This window comes from Ornithorhynchus anatinus, unplaced genomic scaffold, assembly GCF_004115215.2.
Source record: "Ornithorhynchus anatinus isolate Pmale09 unplaced genomic scaffold, mOrnAna1.pri.v4 scaffold_93_arrow_ctg1, whole genome shotgun sequence".
NCBI lineage: Eukaryota > Metazoa > Chordata > Mammalia > Monotremata > Ornithorhynchidae > Ornithorhynchus > Ornithorhynchus anatinus.
The window spans coordinates 509,869-523,623 of NW_024396943.1; the positions used below are offsets into that span (position 1 = coordinate 509,869).

The following is a 13,755-nucleotide window of genomic DNA, read 5'->3' on the forward strand; positions in this document are numbered from 1 at the left end:
CTTACTGTGTGCAGAGCACTGTACTATAAACGCTTGGGGAAAGTACACTCTGAACAGAGTCGGTAGACACAATCCCCGCCCACAACGAGCTCACAGGCTAGAGGGGGAGATAGATATTAATAGAAACACATCAATCACAGAGGGAAACATGGAGAGAACTGGCGATGGGAAGCATCAGGCCAGATCGGTTGGCCCATTCGACAGCTGGCTCCGCAGCTGGTCGTGCCATCCGCTTTCTTCATCTCTATTTAGGCTTAGCGACATCGGTGCTGCTGTCCTAGCCCTCGGCTCCATCTCCCCCAGGTGGCATGATAATAAGGCCTTAGCCTTAGTGGCCGAACTCAGAGGGACCCATCTTAATGGACTGAATGTCCAGAAGCGAATTTCAGCTGAAAGAGTCAATGTTGTATCCTCACTCTGTGCCCCGCTCCTCACTCTGCCAGATATAGCTCCCCTGCCGGAGGTCCTCCCCGCCCATCACGGAGATGAGACCGAGGAGGTTCTTTGCTCTGAGTTTTTAGAAGCTGCCAGTGAGGCCCTTTTGCAGAGGAAGATTGCCCTCTCTGAATCAGCTGTTCTCTGCCTCTGGCTTCGTCACCTTCCCAGCCTCGAAAAAGCAACACTGCATCTTTTTGAAAGGTTAATGTCCAGTCGTAGAAATTTGCTGTAAACTAGACTGGGAGCCCTGTGCGGGACAGGGACTGTGTCTGATCTGATTATCCTCTGCCTATTGCAGTGCTGAGCCCGGTGCCGGGCCCGCAGTCAGCGCTTAATAAAATCCATCCAAAGTAACTCACTGGGCTGGAGGGTGGGGGGAGAGGAGGGGAGAGGTTGTGGGGGGATGGGAGTGGGGAAAGCGGAGGGGGGGGTGAGAGGGAGGGAGGGAGGGAGGGGAAGAGTTGTTTGAGGAGGAAGCGATGGGACTTTGTTGAGATTTTTCCAATGAGGATTTACTCATGCCGCTGTTCGAATTGTTCAGCCAGGAGGGTAGGGGTGAGGGATGGGGGTGAAGAATGTGTGCCCGAGTAGGGCAAGTGAGGATGGAGCTCTTTGCTGGCAGTCCCTGGCCAAGCATTGACCCCCCCCAGATTTTCCCTGAGAACATGTATCAAGATATCATTTGGATTTCCGTTCTGCAGTTTCAAAGTGGACCTAGCGCCAGGTGTCTTTGTCTGGAGACCCCAGAGGTGAAAGAATGAGACGGTCCGAAATGGACTTGGTTGAAGACCATTGCCCCCATGGTCACTTTCCAGATTTCTGGAAATGGTCCAGGCGGATTTCTTTTCCCCAAACTCCCAGCCAGGCAAAGCTCATTCCGCGGTAGCCCGCGGAATGTCCGGCGATTGCCTGGGCGACGGAGTTCGAGATGCCAGACTGCCCGGCGCTCAGGCGCCCCAGGCATGGCGGCCTTGAAGCAAGATCAGCCGGCCGATGGCGGGGGTGGTGATTTTTTTCTTTATTTGTCTGTTTGCTTGGTTTTTGGTTCCTTTTCAGTAAGGGGTTGTGGTCTGATTTGGGTTAACTTTTTCCCATCTCTGGGCTGGGTTCTCCTGGGGTCTGACGTTACTCCCAGTGGTTTAGGCACTTCGGTAGGAGGCTTGCTTCTCCAGGCCCTGACTGTCCCTCTAGGGCCCAACTTCCCAGGAGTCGCTTTTGGCCCCAGGAGATTGGGACCCTGCGTTTTTAGGTCTCCCCCTGGGTGTTATCACAGAGAAAGAGCAGGGCCCAGTCCAATCCAGTCCAGGCGGCAGCACCCCCACCTCACATGGTGTCTCTGAGGCTCATCAAGTCTAGAAAGCAGGGTCCTAGCCATCTTGGATGAGACAGGAGAGATTCCAGCTGCCCGAGACCGTTGTTTTGGTCCCACCTGCATTGCCAGGAATTCCAACTGCTTCCTTTTCAGAGCTTCCTACTGCTCTTAGGAAATGAAATTCAAAAGAGTCTGCTTGTTTAAAGCCTCACAGTCTCTGTATATAGAACATTGGGCAACTGTTTGAGTACCTGACTCGTCATCAGAGATGGGTGAGGAAAGGCCGTAAGCTACTCATTTGTGAATTGAATGCATGTTTAAAGATGAAACTTTGTCTTGCCCTTCAATAACTGGACTATTGTCTTGCAGTGTTATTTTTGTGAATAATTTTGCCTTTGGTCCTGAGGTGGATCACCAACTGAAAGAACGATTTGCAAACATGAAGGAAGGTAACGCACCACTGTTTATTTTTTGCTTTGTCATCACTTGGGGGAGTTGCTGGATGTTCCGCTTCTTTGTTAGTCGGGTAAAATAGCACTGGCCGGTTGGTTGCCGCTGTGGTCCTGCCGCCTCTGTTGCCCACTGGTGAATGAATGCCATATTAATGCCAGCTGAGTGGTCCCTTTTCCTCGTGAAGGTCCCCAGGGCATTTCTTGCTGAATTCTACTTTCCAAGCACTTAGTACAATGCTCTGCACACAGTAAGTGCTCAATAAATATGATTGAATGAATGAATGAATTTCAGTGCTTCATTGAGTGAGGTAAAAGCCAGGGGTTATGAAAATTCTCTGGCCCAAAGAGAACGTAAGTTAGTTGTGAAGACACGAACCATCCTTACTAAAGCCTGACTAACCCTTTTGACTAGAAATCAACCAGACACCCCCATTTCTCTCCCTCCCTCACCTCCTCTCCTCCATCCCCAAAAGAAAAAAAATGAAGAGAAAAGAAAATTATCCCCCCAGGCCCTCCTTTTGAGATCTAGACTCCACTCCCCTTGGATTCTGCTACCCCTGGGTCATGGTGAGAGATGAGGAGGAGGTTCAGTACGGTTCTACTCCTGAAGGGAGCTGGATCTGGACTTGCCACATGATTCAGTGGGAAAAGTTGGGAAACTTGAGGGATGAGTTTCTTAGCTCCAAATCCCTGATGCCGAGGCCCCTCTGCCCTCACTTCTCCAGGAGGGCATCGGTGTTTTGTTTGGCAACGGTAAGAACGTGCAGACAGCTGAAACTGTTTTGGGTAGAGCACAGGCCAGAGAGTCAGAAGGAACTGGGTTCTAATCCTGGCTCTGCTGTGTGACCTTGGGCAAGTAGCTGTACTTCTCTGTGCCTCGGTTACCTCATCTGTAAAGTGGGGATAAGTGTGAACCCCATGTGGGACATGGACTGTGTCTCACCTGATTAACTTGTATCTACCCCAATGCTTAGAACAGTGCTCGACACAGAGTAAGCTCTTAACAAGTACCATAATTATTATTAGGTCCATTCGACCCAATTGTAGAGACCTGAATTCACTTCCGATCCTCTTTTTCATGTTCAAGCGATGCCAGTAGAAAGTGTTAGATTCTGCCTTGCCCAGTGGTACAGTGTTCTGCACCCAGTAAGCGCTCAGTAAATCCCACTAATTGATTGCCCTTCACACCTCAGATAGCTTTCTGGTTCCATAACAGACCCGAGTGTCCCCATCAGGCGCACTTGAGTCATAAGAGAAAATGGTCTGGCTTCAGTAGGAGATTTTTTGGGGGGATGGGGGAGCAGGGAAGGCAAAGTGAGAGCACCTGGAAAGTCACAGTTTTTTTGACCTCGTAGCCGTGCTTGAATTTTGTCATCTTAATTTGTTCGATGAAGGACAGCCCTAAGGTGCAGCATTATCCACGCTCGTGCCTCATTCATCCCGGGCCCCTTGTGAATGGCTAGGCCCAGAGGTGGAAAGAATCACCTTCTGTGGCCTGGGGCCAGAGCTGCTTTGCCCATTCCCCTAGGCCCTCTGGGGCCATTGGAGGCCAAAACAGAGTGACTCTTCCTCTCAGTACCCTGTGAGCATTTTTGGGTGTCTGGCCTTCCCAGAAGTCTGGGTGGTAGGTGTGGCCTTTTAATGTTGTTGTGTAGGCAGCATTTTACTAAGCACTGCAGTAGATACAAGATGACCAGGTTCAATAAAATTCCTTGCCACATGGGGCTCACAGTCTAAGTAGGAGGGATTAGGATTTAATCCCCATTTTACAGAGGCACAGAGAAGTGAAGTGATTTGCCCAAGATTGCATAGCAGGCAGGTGGCAGAACCAGGCTTAGAACACTAGTCCTCTGACTCCCAGGCCAGTGCTCTTACCACTAGGCCACGCCGCTTCTCTTGCCTAGTGTTACGCGATGGGAAAGGGTTCCATGGAGCATTTCAGCTTTGATTAAAGCCTCCCAGAATGGGCATTTTAGAAAATGGTAGCCCCTTAAGTCTTGCCCACATCATTTGGGAATCATATTCTCTCGCTAGGGTTCTTTCTTCTTCTCTCTCCTGATAGTCTCTACTAACACCCTTTTTCAGAAAGTTGTTCTTGAAAAATTGGTAATGAACTATCTTTGTGTTTCAGGTGGCAGAATCGTATCCTCAAAACCTTTTGCACCTCTAAACTTTAGAATAAACAGTAGGAACTTGAGTGGTAAGGGGCCATCATTATTGTTAAAATATGCCTGCATGTAGTTCCAAACGTCTGATGTGTACGAGAGGGAATTTACTGAAACAAACAAACAAAAAAAACCAACCCAAGGTTTACGCTAAAGAAACTTTTCCAATGTATTGTGTTGTGAAAAAGCATGTACAAGTGAGATTTTCTTTTGCCCCCCATTCCCTAATTGAAAAACAACTGTGGATTTTGAGCTGGGGCCAAAACTTGGTCAATGAAGTCTGCCTTTTTCTCTGGAATCTTTAGTCTGAAAGATTTCTGAGGGAGAGGCCTTTAGAGATAGTTAGTGATTTGCTTGGAATAAAATCTGATCTCCAGTAGAGAACTTCAGAGTTCCCCATTCTGGGGTGCTTTCTGATTGTAATGGTCTTTTTTTAAAAAAAATATTTAAAAAAAAAGAAACTTTTTCCTGAGAGCTCATTATGAAAAGCCACGTATGTGCTCTGCAGAAAAGAGGAAGTTACAAGCATTGCTTCTTTGCAAGAGAATCTCTGTGCCTTCTTCTCACCACATTTTTTTGTATTCCAATCATCTTGCCCAACTATAACACTGTCGGGCTTTTTGGTGTCTTCTTTTTTTGGCTCAAACACCAAGATGGAGAGCAGGGGACTGGTGGGATGCTGCTGGGAGACGCAGCACAGCAGTCAGACCAGGCTGGCAGGCAGCAACCAGGAAAGGGGTTGCCCCTCCTTGAGCCAAGGCTTCACAGAGATCAAGATGCCAGGAAGCCAGCTCAAAAACCGAGACCGGCCCTGTATGGGGTGAACCTGGTAACGCAGCTGGGATCGATCTTTCTGGGCCCGCCGAGGGCAGGAGGAGTTGGTGGTGCATTAGCCTTTATTAGTCACTCTCACAAAGCAGGCGTACGCACGTGTGCTCACCGGAGCATCGTTGTCTTCAAACACAAAGGACAGCACTCCTTTCTCTGCCTCAATTTTTCAGTCGAGATATCCGGCAATCTCTCCAGAGCTGTCGCTAGATATATATATATATATATATTTTGTCTTCATTTTGGTGGATACTGGGGGCCACTGAGTTTTTTTAACCTTGTCTAACGGCATGTCTGTTTGTGTTTAGATATTGGCACTATAATGAGAGTTGTGGAGTTATCACCACTGAAAGGGTCGGTTTCATGGACTGGGAAACCAGTCTCTTACTACTTGCATACCATTGATCGAACAATAGTGAGTATCAACGTAGTCCCAGGAAGCAATATGTAAACCTCTGCCTTTGGGTTGAACAGAGGTCTTCATCTTTGGGCCCTGATCTTTTGGAGTCCAGGCAGGGTGTGGCCTGAAGGTTTCCTCCCTAAGGGTGCCTGGCCCATGGCCTCTGATCAAGCATTTTTTTTGGGTGTGTGGGTTGTCCCCTCCCCTCCCCTCCCCTCCTTGCTCCTTGCCCCACAGCTCAGACCGTTCTGGGGTCTTCTGGGGGTTTGAACTGGATTGGGTCTGTACTGGGCCCAAGGAATGTGTACCCCTCACCTTCCCCGGCCATTTCTCTCTCCTTTGGTGGGGCTAGGGAGGGGGTCCGGTTCCAGATGGGAGCGCCATGGGAGCTTCAGCAGTGCAGTGCTGCCCTTCACCTCATGGCACCCTCCCCTTTCCCCTTCCCCCTGGAGGTGCTCAGTCCCGGAGAGAACTTCAACATTGTGGTTGCTGGGATGCACTCCCCTGGAGCCCTATGGTAGTACTGGGTGTTGTGTAGGGAACCACTTCCCTTGAGGAATTGACCCCAGTCTGGGCCCTCCTGTGCCCCCAAAGACAGGTGAATCTCTTCTTGGCCTGGGAAGATGTCGGGGATGAATTGGAGCAGAGTGGGATGGGCCAACTCCTGCTTGAAAATAACCAACCTGTTGTGCTTTTTTCCTTTTCAGCTTGAAAACTATTTTTCTAGTCTCAAAAATCCAAAGCTCAGGGTAAGTTGGGATTTCTCATTACCTGTGCTTTCAGTAATGTGGGTGCTTGCCATTTTTGGATTGCTCTGGGCATTGGAGAGGTCCAGTCAGGGGACTGGTCAGGAGGCAAGCCGTGGGGCTCATGAGCACGTGGCGGAGGAACAGGCATTCTCCACGTTTCCTTCTTGAAACTGCCTCAGAGTCAATGAGAGCATCTGTGGGGCGGGTGGCTGCTGGACCTGAGCTTTCGGTTACCCCTGGCTGGACAAACAGAGACTCTGAGTGTCTTTTGGTGAGCCCCGAGGCCCTCCCTGCGTTCCGTATGGTGGGATCAACCTGAGTCAGTTGCGTTCATCCGAAGGGCCCTTCCTCCTAAATCTCTGAAGGGTCACCTGACCGAATCAATCCATCAATTGAGTGCTTTCTGTGTTTGAGGCACTGTACTAAGCGCTTGACCTCGCTCCGCCACAGTCATCCGTCCGGCGGACTGCAGAAAGGACCCCGGCGGCCTGGCCCGCCGATTCGATGCTCGTTTCAGAACAAGGCAGCTCTGTGGCTCCTGGCCAGCAGTGAGCACGGAAGTGCTGGGTGGGCAGTCATTAAGGGGAAGGTCAGAGAATTTCTGGTGGAAGGAAAGCCTCTGCGATGCCACCACTGGGTCATTCTCTTTGACTGCGGGAGTCCTGCCGCAATCACAGCTGAATGGATTTGGCACGATCCTGAAACACCTGGGAGTCTATGGAATCAATTTGTCATTTTACAAACCTAAACCCTGTGTCGAGCTCTCTGGAGTTGTGGTGTCCAGAGAAGCCAAGCCCCAGGTAGGAGAAGGAGGTGTACTCTTGTGGGCTCACCACCCTGTCACCAGACGTCTACCTCAGACTCTCCGGGCCTCAGTTGGACCCGTTTCTGGCCCGAGGGGACACAGCAGAGGAGCGGCACATAAAGCCTCACCTCTCCTCTCCCTTGCACTCTCCCCCCCTCCCCCCCCGCCCCGCCCCGCCCCTCCGGTCCCAATCTGTTGGGGTTGAGGCCACTGCCTTTCAAGCATGCATTACAACATCAGATGGGCTGGACTAAGATAAAGCATATTTCTCCCAGGGGTAATTGTCTCTCCTTCCACAGACCCATCTTCCCTGATGGGAGGGATTGTGGTGCAGGGGTTAACCGCTCTTCAGGTGGGAATGCGCCTCAGTCTTCCTTGCTTGGCCATGCAAGGAGGAGCCATCCGAAGCCCCTTCCCCTCAGGGTGGGGAAGAGGTGCTCGGCAATAGAAGCCATCAAAAAGGTACCTTTCCTTCCCAGAGGATCAGCCACCAACCATTTAACAGGAAGCCCCGAGGCCTGACACTTTGTTTCCACCTCTCTCCCTCCCCAGACCAAGGCTGAGCGGCCCCCCCAACTCCACTCTTGTCCCCCGGCTGCCGTCCGTCCCGTAAGGTGGAGAGGCCGGGGGCCACAGGGATTATGAGGGCGTGCGGAATGTGGTCGCATTGTCACTGGCGAGCTTCAGCATCGAGACAGAGTTGCTGCCGGGAAAGGAATGGGGTTCTGATTGGTTCCCATTTCCGGCTGCCAACCCTCCCCTTCCCTGCCAGCTCCCATTCCCCAGACCACTAGCCCAAAAGGAACCCAAACCCAAATCCAACCCATATCCCGACAAAGGAAGATTGCACAAAGATGAACCCAAAATGGAGTGGAGAGGGCCTGAGGAGACGGCTTCTCCTTTGGGCTTGTGCTGCCTGGGCTTCAGGATCTGTCCTGATCTCTCTCAGGCCGTAGCCATCGGGGCCAGGGCTAATTTTCATTTCTCATCCCGACGGTAAGACCTGAGGACTATGGGCCCAGGGGGTTTGGAAATACGGTTCCCCGGCCACAGCACGCCGGCGTGAACCTGGGAACTCCGTCCTGCAGCCTCTCTTGTCTTGGAAGTGCGAGGGAATATTTGGACCACAACTTTAAAACTTGTCTTTAGGAGGAACAAGAGGCAGCTAGACGCCGACAGCAAAGAGAAAACAAGAGTAATACGACAACTCCAACAAAGGTCCAAGAAAACAAGGTAGCTGTTCTCTTGGATTGTCACATGGTAAATGAATTGTGCTTTGTCTTTGAAGTAGTTCCTGGGGCTTTAGAATCGTTCCAGTTAAAGCTTTTCTTTTTTTTTTAAAAGAACAAACAAAACAGCTGGGCCACTAAAAGTACCAACAAGCCAGATCGCCTCTTGTCTCGTGAAGTGCAGATGTTTTCTTGGCTCTGGTTAATACTTAGGAACCATTGCCTCTCCCTGCCCGCCCCGCCCGCCCCCCTACCCCGCCAAGGTAGAAGAGAGGTACTTGCCCAGATCCGGGCTAGATGGGAAGGCCCCAAGGTAGCCCAGGAGGGAGAGAGTTGTAGCGTCAAGCCCACCAAGTGCAGGGATTGGGTCCTGAATGTGTTTCCGAGCACTTAGTGTACCTTTTTACTCCCGGCAGGCACTCAGGGCCCACTGTTGAGGCGGACCCTGAGGTAGCAGGTGGTGGTGGTGGGGTGGGCGAGGGGGGGGGGTTGGCTTGGAGAGAAAAAATTCAAAATTCTGAAATGAAAACGGTGCCGGTCATTTCAGTGCCCTGTGTGGCAGTGTTTTATTTCACTTGTCCCCTTTGTTCCCATCTAACTAGTCAACGTGTGTCTTTCCCCCACTCTCCTTTGTCTCCCCAATCTCTCTAGGATTCTGGTGCTGAAGAAGATAAAACTGGGGTAGCGACTGTAAAAAAGCCATCTCCCTCCAAAGCACGCAAGAAAAAGTTAAGCAAGAAAGGAAGGAAAATGGCGGGCAGAAAGCGTGGGCGCCCCAAGAAAATGAACACTGCAAACACTGAGCGCAAGCCCAAGAAGAACCAAACCGCACTGGAGCTCCTACATGCTCAAACTGTGTCCCAGACAGCATCATCCTCTCCTCAGGGTAAAGTCCCTTGGACCTGAGGCTGGGGTGGAGAGAAGCAGCATGGCTTAGTGGAAACAGCACGAGTTTGGAAGTCAGAGGTCGAGGGTTTTAATCCTGGCTCTGCCACTTGTCAGCTGTGTGACTTTGGGCAAGTCATTTCACTTCTCTGTGCCTCGGTTCCCTCATCTGTAAAATGGGGATTAAGACTGTGAGCCCCAGATAGGACAACCTGATTACCTCGTATCTACCCCAGTGCTTAGAACAGTGCTTGGCACGTAGTATGCGCTTAATGAACGCCGTCATCATTATTATTCCCACGGGACCCTTTGGGTTCTTGGATTTCATCATCTTGAAAGGAAATGTGTGGGTCTGAACCAACTGAGGAGCAAGATGTCTACGGGGCAGGGAGGGAACGGATGGGTTTTTTGGGTCCAGAGACTTTATAAGTAGCCATAAGTGTCTACTAAAAGCCCAATAGTTTTAAGGTTTTGTGGGAACCTTTGTTTTCTTGGACCTGGTCATTTTAGGGCATTTCACTGAAAACTGTCCTCACCATTTCCTTCCTCCCACCTCCGCACACATTTTCCCCCAATCAAATTTCACGTAGTCAAGTAGAGTTGATTTTTGTTATACACAAGCATGTTGGCCATTATTATGGGGCTCGTACAGTCCTTTCTATCTGACCCGAGAGCGCTACTGCCAAAGGCAAGATCCCAACTGTGATCGGTTGGGGTGGGGGGCTGGCTGAGACCATGCAAGATGCCGACCAATAGTCCACCCCTCCCTGGGTGTGCTGTTTTCTATTTTGTCTCACGTCTCTGTGAAAGCTCAACCCGGTTCTTGTGTCCGTAGCGACTTCCAGGTCTCATTTCTCTTCCACCTTTGTAGTGCATCATTGGTGATTTGAGGCTGTTTGCCACATTGAGCTCCGGGCCAGTTGATGTATTGCCCCTTTCCTCGTATTTGTTTTCACCCTGTCCTGAACTCCATTGGGGCCATTTCAAGAAGATGGAGTTTTGGTTGTCAGGCCCCCAGAAATAATAATCATAATCATAATAATAGCGATGGCATTTAAGCCCTTCCTGTGTGCTGAGCCCTGTACTAAGCTCTGGGGTAGATTCAAGATAACCAGGAGAGACGCAATCCCTATCAATCAATGGTATTTATTGTGTGCTTATCGTGTGCAGAGCACTGTACTAAGCACTTGAGAGAGTACAACACAACAGTATAGCAGACACATTCCCTGCCCCAAACGGGCTTAGAGTCTAGAGGGGAAGCTTCTGGGGCTTAGTTGAGTGGGGAGGGAGAACAGGTATTGAATTCCCATTTTTCAGATGAGGAAACTGAGGTGTAGAGAACCGACCGTCATTCACTTAAGCTGGAAAATGCTTTCGAGGGAGATGGTGGAACTGGCACTCCCAATAAATCTTTAAAATGAAACAAACAAACATCGGGCAACTTTTTACCCCGGGGGTTTAGATGCCAGGCTCTAGAATTTGATGAGAACTGTGTGAAACTGATGTATATTGTTTTTGGTTTTGCAGATGCATACAAGTCACCTCATAGCCCATATTACCAACTACCTCCTAAAGTGCAACGGCATTCATCTAATCAGCTGTTGGTGACTCCCACCCCCCCTGCACTACAGAAGCTGCTAGGTAAAAATCTCTCTTCTTGTGCCTCAGGCCCCAGGCAGTTAGTGTTGGCATTCCGCCTCACCCTTCAGGGGGTTTTCCATTCTGATCTGGTTTATCCCCTTACGAAGTGTCCATCTTTGTACAGATAAAGGAAAACTTTGAGCATCTGCCTCTCTAGTTGGAGGTGAGGCAGGGCATCCACTAGGTGTAGAAGGCTTGGGTGGCTAGCGGCTTAGAAAGGAGCCTCGGATGAGATCGGGTCAGTTGATGAGCCCTAGTCCTTTGAGAGCCTGTCTCTCGGGGCCTCCAAGTGGCAGTTGCTCATTCGAGGCCCTTGGGGACACATGTGTCTGATGCCCAGGATCTGGTCCCCCGCTGGCAGTGGTGGACGAGCTTCAGTCCCGCTGCCTCAGAACCAAGGCCCCAGGGAGGGATTTGATTCTGGAGACCCCGCGCCGCGCCACTGGTGACCTTGGGTCCCGACTGTTTGGGTCCTCGCTGCGACACAGGCTGCCTGGAGCTGATGAGAGGGTTTGGGGTCGGGGGTCAGCCTGGTTTCTGGGTTTCTGCCAACAAGCGCAGGTGCAGAGGAAGCCTGACGGGGAGGTGGACCTGAGCTGGAGGCTGGGACCCCATGAGAGTATATATTTTCATTACCCTATTTATTTTGTTAATGAAATGTACATTGCCTTGATTCTATTTAGTTGCCATTGTTTTTACGAGATGTTCTTCCCCTTGACTCTATTGCCATTGTTCTTGTCTGTCCGTCTCCCCCAATTAGACCGTAAGCCCGTCAAACGGCAGGGACTGTCTCTATCTGTTGCCGACTTGTTCATTCCAAGCGCTTAGTACAGTGCTCTGCACATAGTAAGCACTCAATAAATACTATTGAATGAATGAGAGAGGCTGTGGGAGAGAGAGTAGTGGGGAGCCCTTTCGGCTAAGGAGGGGAGGGTTTTTAGTGAGTCCAGGAGAGGCCCAAGAGCTTGGGCCATGTGGATCGGGTCTAGAGACCAGAGGTCTTGGGCCAGGGGAGAGGCTGGTTTTGGAGGATGTGGACCATGTGACAGAGGGATCCTGCTGAGAAAATGTCACTGGGGGCATGAAAATGGAGCGGTGCGGGATGTAGTCGTTGAAGGCCAGGGTCGAGCTGGACATCAGCAGAGTTGAGTGACGGGTGGAAGTGGGCCACCCCGGGGTCAGTGGGGCCTCAATCCAGATGCTGAAATCTCCAAGGACCAGTGATCGTGGGGCCGTTGAGAGTAGGGACTGCAGGAAGGCATCAACTTCTCCCAGAAAGGGGGGAGGGAGATGTGCCCCGGAAGTGGTACCCGGCAGCAGCACAGAGCTACGGTGGGTGGTTGAGGAGGGGCAGAGGTGGAGGACTGTCAGGCTCAGGGAAAGAAGAGGGATAAAGGGGTGATGAAGAGTCAGAGCTACATTGGAGAGGGTGGGGCCAACTCCCTCCCTTTTCCCCTCTAGTCAGGGCAGAGTGGGAAGAGGTGAGGACCTCTTGGGAGCTAGGGTCACAGGAGGAGGAGAGAGTGGGTGAGTGGGACAGGAGTGGGTCGAAGACAAGGGGGAGTTTTCCTCACCAGGGAGTGGGGGTCCACAAGTCAAGGCCTAACAACTGTGGAGTGGGTAGCTGCCAGAAGGGACAGATGGAAGGGTTCGGCCAGGAATGGGATGAGGTGTCTGTGGGCACCTGTGGGCAGGTGGTTGGTAGCAGCCCTCAGAGGATAACGGGGACGAGCAGACGGTCAGGTAGGAGAGGATGTGGCGGGGAAGAGTGAGTTTCGGGATAGGTAGGGCTGCCACATCTCAATATTTTTCCAACTGTTTAATTATGGTATTTGGAAAGCACTTTCTACGTGCCAGGCAGTGTTTTAAGCACTGGGGAAGTGACAAGTTAATCTGTTGGGACACGGTCCCTGTCCCATGTGGGGCTCACAGTCTAACTAGGAGGGGGTAGGATTTAATCCCCGTTTTACAGATGAGGTAACTGAGGCACAGAGAAGTGAAGTGACTTGCCCAAAGTCACACAGCAGACAAGTGGCGTAGTGAGAAGCAGCAAGGCGTAGTGGATAGAGCACAGGACTGGGAGTCAGAAGGTCATGGGTCCTAATTTCGGCCTCGCCACTTGTCTGCTGTGTGACCTTGGGCAAGTCATTTCACTTCTCTGTGCCTCAGTTACCTCATCTGTAAAATGGGGATTAAATCCTACCCCCTCCTACTTAGACTGTGAGCCCCACATAGGACAACCTGATTACCTTGTATCAGTGCTTAGAATAGTGCTTGGCACATAGTAAATGCTTAATAAATGCCATTATATAAAAAAAAAGTAGAGGAGCTGGGATTAGAACCCAGGTCCTCTGACTCCCAGGTTCGTGCTCTTTCTATTAGACCAAGCTGCTTAGAGTCCTTTTTTAGGGGGGATGGGGACGGGAGAGTTCAAAAGAGCAAAGAACATCTCCTTCAGGCCTGAGACACTTCAAAGTCAGTGGATGCCTATCCCTCAAGGATTGGCTTTCAATTCCCGTTCTTGACGAGTAGTTCTCATTGCTCTTCACCTTTGTTCCCTGAACATTTGAAAAAATGAGTGTAAATCTCCCTTTAATTTATATTACAGACTCCTTTAAGATTCAGTACATGCAATTTATGGCATACATGAAAACTCCTCAATATAAGGCAAACCTACAGCAGTTACTGGAGCAAGAAAAGGTGAGCCTGTCTCCTGGGGTGATTTGCTTTGTGATTTGCAGGGTTTTCTCCGGACTCAATCTCGACAAATGTGTGAAATTGATTACCAGGTGACTTCCAGGGGTTGGATCAGTGGTCGGGCCACCACCGGTATCGGGCTTTCCACCCCCGC

General features: G+C 50.7%; 1 protein-coding gene across 5 annotated transcripts in view; it reads left to right on the top strand.

The window, feature by feature from the left end:
• Nucleotides 1–13,755, top strand: part of DOT1L (DOT1 like histone lysine methyltransferase) — a 90,509-nt gene that overhangs the window by 59,762 nt on the left and 16,992 nt on the right. For 4 of the 5 annotated variants that reach the window (XM_029057367.2, XM_029057368.2, XM_029057371.2 and 1 more), the window contains exons 9-16: nt 2,120–2,199; nt 4,334–4,402; nt 5,504–5,610; nt 6,303–6,344; nt 8,299–8,409; nt 9,030–9,264; nt 10,791–10,904; nt 13,513–13,604. In XM_029057367.2, the coding sequence (XP_028913200.1) occupies nt 2,120–2,199; nt 4,334–4,402; nt 5,504–5,610; nt 6,303–6,344; nt 8,299–8,409; nt 9,030–9,264; nt 10,791–10,904; nt 13,513–13,604 (850 nt within the window). The remainder of the gene's footprint in view (nt 1–2,119; nt 2,200–4,333; nt 4,403–5,503; nt 5,611–6,302; nt 6,345–8,298; nt 8,410–9,029; nt 9,265–10,790; nt 10,905–13,512; nt 13,605–13,755) is intronic. The other variant, XM_029057369.2, reaches the window with a different exon arrangement.